This window comes from Berghia stephanieae, chromosome 3, assembly GCF_034508935.2.
Source record: "Berghia stephanieae isolate SIO BIC M18660-M18661 chromosome 3, UCSD_Bste_1.3, whole genome shotgun sequence".
Taxonomy (NCBI): domain Eukaryota; kingdom Metazoa; phylum Mollusca; class Gastropoda; order Nudibranchia; family Aeolidiidae; genus Berghia; species Berghia stephanieae.
This window is the reverse complement of record NC_088362.1, coordinates 63,812,853-63,822,852: the sequence shown is the minus strand read 5'-3', so window position 1 is coordinate 63,822,852 and position 10,000 is coordinate 63,812,853. Positions and strand designations below refer to the sequence as shown.

Below are 10,000 nucleotides of genomic sequence, written 5' to 3'. Positions count from 1 at the left end.
TAAATCAGAGGCCTGGAGTGGACAATCGGACTCTATGACATGACCTATATCTAATGAGATTTTTATATAACCCAAACAAAACAAATAACAACAACAATAATCTTAATCGTAATCACAGATTTAGGACGGATAGATCAAGACGCTATGACATTTAAAAACGTCCACTCTTGGCAACACGGGTTTTGTTTTGTATTGCATTTCTCTCCAGTGTGTTACAATGGTGCAAACGTGTCAGCTGTATACCATAAATCGGTTAGATTGCAGAACATGTTGCTTGCTAAGCTTTCCTACAGATTTCAACACACAAATCCCTGATCACTTTTGGCAAAACATTTCTTTTTTTCGAAAAACAAAATAAAAACAATTTGACCAGAAATGTTTCACGTCCTCCACATATCGGTGGTTTTGAAGATGACCCTAACTTGTCAATGCGTTTTAAGCATGAGACTCAAAGTAGTCTCAGGTAAAAAAAAAATTTTTGACCAATTGGCGGCCATCTAATTCTATCGATTCGAGAAAAAAAAAACGATTTATGGCCAAAATTATATAAAGTTGTTTGTTACAGCTTGTTCTTGTGTAAAAAAAAAAAAAAGCACGGATTCGTTTCAGATCATAAACCACAACGGGGGAAAAACACAAGCGGGTAGAAGTAGAAACCATTCACAACTTATCTTGAATGGAGTCAACGTGTGTGTGTGTATGTGTATTACGTTCTCACACTCCCACTCCCACACCTATTTTGGGGTCACTCAAGTATGACGACGACGTATGAGGAAAAAGGGGGGGGGGGAAAGAGGAGGACAGACCTGCTAACTGCCAAAATAAACCACGGGGAAATCCTTCAACCATAATCAGCTGACCGTTTCAGCGGCGGCGAGTTGGACGATCCAACAACACCGTCACCAACCTGGACCAGAGAGCCAAGCCCATACCTGACCATTCATTGTCTCTGGTTTGACGATGTGACAATCGGCTTCTGGTCGTTTCTTTTCCTCTTCTTCTACTTCCTCTCCATTGCAAGAAACGACAACGTTAAAATGAAATGTCTATTAAGTTAAAGAGGATCGTAAAGATATTTCATTCAAATTTAATATGTTTAAGTCCCATGCTCCTGTATGTATGACACAATGTTGATTTACTGCTATTATTATTATTATTATTATTATTATTATTATTATTATTATTATTATTATTATTATTATTATTATTAATATTATCATCATCATCATGTTCCAAGCGACATCCAGAATCGAAATCAAATCGCAAAGGAAAAGGGGTGGGGGGGGGGGGGGGTTAACTGAACGCAACTTTTTGACTGCCATCAATGTGCTAAAGAAATACATTGAGCGATATATGTCCCATCGTGTCAGAAATGGCACAACCCCAAAGCTAATCATTGGATTCGATTCAATATTGTTGTGCTCAAGTGTTAGAAGTGAAATAATTTGTTTTAAAATAAATTATATAAAATATATTCGGACAATATGGCGGCAAGACAAGCAGCTGGTTACTCCGTTACAATGTTACAACATCGGTATCCTGGTGTGTTATAATGTTTGGTTATGATCGTGCGTGTGCTGCGTGCATTACCCGTCTGTGTAAAGCAAATTATATCAACATTACGAAAAAGAAAGAAAAAAAGCATTGAAAAGCAAAGAAGGGGGAGGGGGGTGGGGTGGAAAATGTAATGTAATAAATGTTTGAAAAGTGCACATATTGTTGTCAACAGCAAAATTAATGGGGAAAATAACCCCGCATTTACACAATATAGAGCCCGCTGTATAATTATCATTACCTCGTCCAAATAGCTCATCATTTGGTATTTATTTCCCCTTATATCAAAATACACATTGAACATGTGTACCGACATAACATTGTGTAGCCTTCTGAAAGACGCTGGTACAAATCAATGATTGAAAACATCATGGCATGACGATACAACAACCAACATGACACGACGAGAGAAATAAAAAAAAAAAAAGACGCGTTGAAAACATTTCAAAAAGGCTATTACCCAATCAACTGACGTACTCTGGAAACACATTCACATGTATTTAAGAATTTGGCCAGAAAACTCGCCCTTCTAATATCGATTGATTCAAACGACCCTCATCGCGACTAAAACTCTCAAACCTGGGACCTCGGGATGTCTTCATTTAGGTCCTAGGCTTGAGAGTTAGTTTGTTTTTTTCCAAGATGAGGGCCATTCAAATAGATCGACGTGAGAAGGGCGAGCTTTCTGACCAAACTTTTAAATACTTATATTCGTAGGACCGACAAGAGAACGCAAAGAGTTACGTATCAGATTTGTAAACAAAACAATAGGCTAACAAAAACACGACGCTAAAAGTTAAAAGTTATTTTATTTTAAATGTATGACTAGGGCCTCGACACCCGGGGACTAGAACTCAAAGCTAAAACAAATAACCAACTGCACCACAGCCGCAGGCACAAATAAAATATGTATAAGATTGAAGATCTTATTCATAAATTAATGATGATGTTGCGTTTAAATGAGTGAACAGAGCACCGTGTGTCTTTATCTGCTATGACTTGATAGCATGGAGTCGAAGGGATGGGTCTGTAAATCAATCATGAGTGGGGGGAAATAAGGATAAATGATAGCGTTGGTGTCTGTAATAATAATAATAATAATAATAATAATAATAATAATAATAATAACAATAATAATACAAGTAATAACAATAATAATAATGATAATAATAATAATAATAATATAATAATAATAATAATAATAATAATAATAATAATAATAATAATAATAATAATAATAATAATAATAATACAATATCATGTACTGTTATACTCAGTAGGATCGGACCGCGGACCGCTACAATATAATGTTAACACCACAGACTTCGGCGTCTTTCACACGATGTGATAGATACACCACAGACAGAGACTTATTTAGTTGTTTGTACTCAATGATCTAACTTAACTGGCGCTTCCCCACAGTTTGAACAAGTGGGCGAATCAACAGAACTCCACGAATATAAAATGACCTCCGTAAAACATGGGTTTAAATATTTGAACGGTTAGCTGCCAGCCAGTGTTTCCACATGTACTATACAATGTTATTGTCAAGCCCCAAGGGTACCATGGTGTCATGGATAATGTGTCGGCTAGCTGTGCTCATAATCAGGACCCCCGACTTCAAATCCTGGTCGAGCAGTCCATTGCCTTTGAGTACAAGACTTTTTAGTTTTTATACAGTTCCCCCCCCCCCCCCTATCCTATGGGAGACGGACGTAAATTGAGGGGGGATTGTCCGTATATCAAACAATGCAGTCACTGGCTAATGATATTGTACAATAAAAGTGTATTATATACACCCTCCAGTCCAAATGGTGCTTTATCTGTTGTCGACCAGAATCTATATCTAATATGTTATTATAATCGCATCAAAGGGAAAGAGCATGATATTACACGGCAAATCATTAATTAATACAACACTAACATTAATCAAAATCAGCAACAAAGAGCCAAATTTATCCGCTAAAATTCTACTTTTGACTTGAAAAGTTTGGATTTAATGAGCATTAGTATTATCTAGACGTCGAGATGCGATTTGATGGAATTTATGCCAATTCCGTGAGGGTACCAAACTGACTATGGTTACAAGGGTCGGTCCCCTGTGTCAGAACTTTTAAAAAGACTTAGCTTAAGTTACCGATTAAGAAATCAATTTTGAGCCCTCCATCGAGGAAGGTCAGATATGCGTAAAGCCACAAAAGAATCGTGTTAATCCATTTCATTACTAGGTAAGAACAAAAACCACAACACAATAAATGTTCACGATTCATTACACAAGAATTTACACCCACTCACCTCTTCCGCTCCTGCCAACGAATCGCAAATCATTGAATTTGGCAACTTGATTTTTCATCGTAGCCGTGTTGTTGCGCAGTTCAGAACAGAAGTTTTCATCGTTGCCGGCAGTTATAATCACTTTGGTTCCATCTCGTACGTCTCCAAGAGAAACAACTTTGAAGGGAACGGGTAATGTTTTGTTTGATCTCCAATGAGATGGTAAAACAGAACACAAGAAATTCGGACTTCCAGTTTTCACAAGTTCACCCGGGTGGTCATTGAGGACACATGTCAGAGGCCGATCGCCTGGTGTTACTCCGAGTTCAGACGACATAGTGAATGGCGAGTCTTGAAACGGTGTAAAACCGCTAAGATCTGCGGGTAAATGCATGAGGTTTAAATAAAAATGTTTAATTTGCTTGTAATATTATTTTTAAAATCACATCAAAGTAATCCAAAAGTAAACAGATGAAATAAAAACATGCGGCTCAGTTGTTGGTTTGTGGCTTGCTCTGTCGACCGACCAGTCGCGAGTGAGGGAAATCGTGTGTGTGGTTTTGTTGGTGACTTGTGAAAGACGGTAGAGCGGCTTTGCATTGATAACAAGCCACTCCCCCTCACTGAGTCACCACGCCCCGGCGTCTTGACATAAAATTCATACGCAGCCGCCACATACCAAGGTTACAAATTACAAACATTAATTTTGAATGAAATCTCGAATTTAATCATTGGAAAACAAAAGCACGATCAGTTTTTTGAACAATACAAACAAGAGTTGAAGAAAAACTATCTTTGCTTACCTACTTGAAAGCAATGCAAACATGTAGCTATATCGGTTGCTTACGCACAAGATAAAAATGCGTGGAATGTTGCAAGTTATTCACCGAATGTTATGAAGGATTTGGGATTTATTTAATTTATTTTTTTTTGGGGGGGGGGGGTGAGGATTGAGGTTAATACACACGTATAGTACATATTATTTTAGTAATAAATTGCTGCTCATTGTTCTGAAGACGATACAATAGTTAACATTGTTCATGAGATTTTGTCTTCCGACACATGATTACGACTGTAAACAATCAACTTTGTATACCCGCACCGCTAACAAAATAACGTTCGATATATCTCAAAGACAAAAGGTAAACTGTTGATATTCTTTTCTTTCTTTCATTCCATACTGTTCAAGTTTTCCACTAATGAGAACCGAAATAAATAAATAAAAAATGAATGCACTCGTGTTTTTCGAAAATAAAATTCCACGATGAATAAGTTCATTGCACATGCGCAATGATTCGTTCTCATTTCTCTCGGGAAGGTAAACATTTTGCATCAAGGCGAACAGAATTTGTATGAAATTCCGGTATGTTTATCTCTTTTCAATGTTTTATAGTCTGAATAAGGCATAAAGCTTTCTGTTGTAAACTTACTAATACTGCATAGATGAATTCGCGAAGGAACTTTCATCGCCTCCGTGCAAATCAATGTTTTGAAACGTGGGTTTGACTTGAATCAAATTGTAGGGTCAAGGTCAAAGTGCATAGTCAGTTCTATGTGTGGGCGTTTACAACTCGACCCCATTCTCACACACACTGAACTCCTTCACAACAGAACGAAGAACGTAATTTTCAGGTCTATACCCCACCCTATCTCATCACATTGTTTACACATTTGAAGGAAAAAAAAATCCCTACTATAATGGAATTCCCCACCTATATTATAGGTCACACTGTGGGGTGAACGAACAAAACAAAAATGAAATGGTATTATCTTGTATTACTGATGAAGAACGCGATGATGTTGAAGTCGGTACACATCGTCTTATTATTTTTTATTAATATTACGCTTAATATTATTATTGTTGAGAAACATTAATGTAAACCTCAGCCCCAGCTTTATAAAAGCACATAAAATTTAAAGTAGGAGGTGTGATCAAATTGTAAAACAAAGTTCAGCTGGAATATCACTTCATCAATGAACTTTATTTATGAATGCTATCTTCAGAGTTCAAATTGTTTAGCAATTGGTTTTTGGTTGTTTTGTTGTTGGTTTTTTGTTTTGTTTTTTGTTGTTTTTTTTTTTTTTGGGGGGGGGGGGGTATGGGGGTTGTTTATGGAAAGGTTATTATTATTAGCTCAAGTTAGGAGTAAGTGTCCAGTTCAAAAGTAACTTGACGCCTTCTTCTGTCCTTGATGTGGTTGTAACCATTGAATAACAATATTAATATTATGATTACTGGTTCTAGGTTTACCACCACACACAATTTGAATCAAAGGCTACAACTCAGGGTTTATATAAACAGGTCAAGCCACATCAAAGACCGTCACTTTCCGATAAACATGATTAACTAACCTCTATCCGTTCTTTATCTGTGTCTGAGTGTATGTGTGTGCGTGTGCGATTCGCCGCGCAACACCGACCGTTCCCGTTATACTTTACCTACCAGTGTGATGTATCTCATTCCTAAGCTTTAGGGGGTGCCACCTCATTTGATAGCAATGTTTGATACGGCTTCTTATGATTACTCTAAGCCTTTTTATTTTAGAGTGACGCTGTAATGTAATATGATATAGGCATATTCTCTCCTATCTTTTTCAATTAATAGAAAGACATATTTAGGAGTGACATTTGACAAAGAGGAAAATGAAATTGATCTCCAAAAATGAATTTGTATTACTTCAAGTTCTTTTTGTAATCTTGCTGATAAGATGGCAAGGACAGTGGAATTTTATTTTTTGTCATTTTAAGAAATTATATTCATTCCTTCAGTAAAACAAAAAGTAGTCCTTCAGATTCATTACCCTTTGGACAAAATGCTAGTCTATCATAAAGATATGAAGTGAGTAGAAAAAAGCCAGAAGACAATAGAGAATAAAAAATTTTTCGCGGCGGTGGTGGGGTTTGAACCTGCGACCTTATTGGTACGACAACTCCGCCTGGCAGGTGAGAGCGTGGCTCTACCGTGTGAGCTATCCACGAATACAAAAATATTCGTTTCAAACCCAAGTCACTTCTAGATCCCTCTCTCACCCACTTCTTGAGACGGCCGATTCGTTCGCACACCACCATCGCGAAAAAAAAATTTTTATTCTCTATTGTCTTCTGGTACTTTTCTACTCACTTCATATCTTGTTGTTACCAACATAAGTGCCTGCTCCACTCACTTTTCTGAATTAAAAATTCACCCCATACACCGGAGCATACTCAATGTCTCAATCGTTTCTATGTTATATGTTTGTGTTGAGAATATTGGCTATTAAGCTTAACTGCGGTCAAAATTACTTCGCGATGGTGGTGTGCGAACGAATCGGCGGTCTCAAGAAGTAGGTGAGAGAGGGATCTAGAAATGACTTGGGTTTGAAACGAATATTTTTGTGTTCGTGGATAGCTCACACGGTAGAGCCACGCTCTCACCTGCCAGGCGGAGTTGTCGTACCAATAAGGTCGCCGCGAAAAATTTTTTATTCTCTATTGTCTTCTGGCACTTTTCTACTCACTTCATATCTTGTTGTTACCAATATAAGTGCCTGCTCCACTCACTTTTCTGAATTAGTCTATCATAAAGTACTTTCCACCTTATCTAACAAACCCAGCCACCCAATCACTGGGTAGGAAAAAAATCTCGGCTTCACCCAGGATCCATCTCAATCCCTTTGCATATAAAACAAGTTCTCTACCAATTGAGCTATTGGGACCCCCTTGAAAATAAAAAATTAAAGTTTACCCAGAGTCCCATATTTTTGTGTATTATAAATTCATTTTTATATCATCCAGGGCAAACTGTCAGAACACTGTTTCAGTCAATGTGTTTGTAATATTCAAGAAGGATATGAAATTATAGTCTTTTACTTTTATTGGAGCTTAAGAATTTACACGCATTCCCCTAAGCAAAGAGAATTGATTTAACAAGCGTTTCATATGTGTTAATTTGTTATGGATTCAAATTCCAACTTTTAATTCACCGTGGTGACCGATGTGAACATATTTTTCGGGTCTGATATCCAGTTATGGGCCTGTTTTAATATTGTTGTAATGGACACTATTTTGAGTTGCTTTGAGAGTGTTTATTTCCATTACAACAATGAGATCATAAAAATCTATCACATAAGTATGCGTTGACCTCGGGGCAGTGGGTAACAAATAATATATGTTAGTTTTGAATTTCCAGACTTTAATTAATTTTTAGGATAATAATGAGTGATCTTTGTTTATTTATTGTGACGAGTGTTCACTTCATTTCATTCAGTTTTCTTGATTGGGATTAGATGGTGAAAATTACATTTGTAAGGGAAATATAAGACTGGGGTTGAGTTTAGCTGGGTTTTTTTTTTAAAGAATAAATATGAGATGGTGATGGTCAATACTTGCCAAGTGACATCCAGATAGAAATTGAGTTTAAGAAACAATCAAGCTTGAGCTTTTATATAGTATTTATATCACACAATATCCACTAAATGTGCGCAAAGTGCTTTACAAGGGATAATTAGCCGACACCAACATTTAAAACATGGGACGAGACATGATGCCTTTGCGATATTACAATTTTATCGGATAGAGACAACGCTGTTAATGACCAGGTACTAATTTACACCTGAGTACAGTGAGAGAATGTGAGTAAAGAGCCTTTTCCCAGGCTCAACTATGCACCTCTAAGAGCAGGACTCAAACCTTGGACCTTCCGGTTATACCACTTGATTACATAGCCGCTAGTAATAGCCACATAAAACTAATTTTCAACCTATTGGACAGTTTGGAATCACCAGGAAACGTTTATCTTCCAAAACTCTTAATGTTTATATTTTACAATTTATAAGGCACAGGAGACAACTGTTTTCCTCTACTTTAACTCACTATATAAATTACAACAATAAAAAATAAGGATTTTCTCTGGATGATGGAAAAGAGACTCAGCCAATGTGTACATATATGCAGGTCTGACATCCGAACCCACTTATGGAGCTAGTTTAACATTGTTGTAATGGACAATATTTTGAGTCATTTTTTTTAGATTTCAATGACAACAATGAGCCCATAATGAATTGGGTTATCATACCTGCAAATTAATTTATGTCGGACTCAGCAGATTTTGAAAATCACCTCCTCACATTGTATTCGAAAAAAAATAATTTTAAGGCCTAATTTTGTACTACGATTATTTTAACATTAAATTTATATCGACATTTCACCATCTGATTTATGTCAGAAAAATGAATGGAGCAGGCACTTATGTTGATAATAACAAAAACAAGGTTGCCAGTTTTCTGTATCTTTACAGAATTCAGATTATTTTTCAATCACATTCTTTACGGATAAAAAAGTTAGTACATAATGTCTTTTTTACTGGAGTTCAGCACTCATCATAAAGGGGTTGTTATTCTATGTGTTTGCGTAAAAGTTCAGAAAAATTTTGTCACCTGAATTTGCACCCTGCAACAAATGAAGCAAGTAGAAATGTGCCAGAAGACAGTGATAAAAACTTTGTGGCAATGATTGAGGATTCGAAGCCATGACCTTTGAAACCACTTTTTTTTTAGTGTTAGATGGCGTTGATTGTAGAGCATTCCTCTTGTGGCCAGGTGGAGTTGTTGTAACAGTCAGGTCGTGGGTTCAAATCCTCATCGTTAAAAATTTGTTATTTTCTATTGTTTTCTGCAAAGATACCAAGTATCAATGTTCATCTTTACAAGTCATGATGATGACATTGATGATGATGATGATGATGATTATTATTATTGTGGAAAACCCTCAATATTTGTGGAGAAATAAAGGCTATTTGGAACAGGCAGTCATCTCTTATTATGATACTTTATTGTATTTTTAGATTTGCCAATAATTCTGTGCTCGATGATAATAATTTAACATTGGCTTTACGGAACAATATTGATCTTCAACCTTATTTTTTAAAAGAATATATTAGAAATTATCATTACTTGATAATATCAAAAGAGAATTGGAATTACATCATAAATTTTTGTTGTGGATGTACTAGAATTGCATAGAATAAATTATAATCGTATTGAAAGTCACACGTCAAAAAGAACTTGAGTATTACGATCTAGCTGATTTTTTTTCGTATCAATTTGAGTCAAAGAATAATGATATAGCCTGGAATAAAAAGAGGGTTTGCAAGCTACTCGTTTGTCTGTCTGTAAAAAAATTGTTTTCACCAATT

General features: G+C 36.2%; 2 protein-coding genes across 3 annotated transcripts in view; one reads left to right on the top strand and one right to left on the bottom strand.

The window, feature by feature from the left end:
* LOC144968186 (uncharacterized) overlaps positions 1-4,366 on the bottom strand; it is a 53,019-nt gene extending 48,653 nt beyond the window's left edge. For both annotated transcript variants that reach the window (XM_078906279.1, XM_078906280.1), the window contains exon 1: positions 3,850-4,366. In XM_078906279.1, the coding sequence (XP_078762405.1) occupies positions 3,850-4,222 (373 nt within the window). In that variant the 5' untranslated portion in view covers positions 4,223-4,366. The remainder of the gene's footprint in view (positions 1-3,849) is intronic.
* A 738-nt stretch (positions 4,367-5,104) lies between these two features.
* Positions 5,105-10,000, top strand: part of LOC144968185 (transcription initiation protein SPT3 homolog) — a 114,661-nt gene continuing 109,765 nt past the window's right edge. Inside the window, exon 1 of the mRNA XM_078906277.1 lies at positions 5,105-5,191. The gene's annotated coding sequence lies outside the window, so the exon portion shown is untranslated. The remainder of the gene's footprint in view (positions 5,192-10,000) is intronic.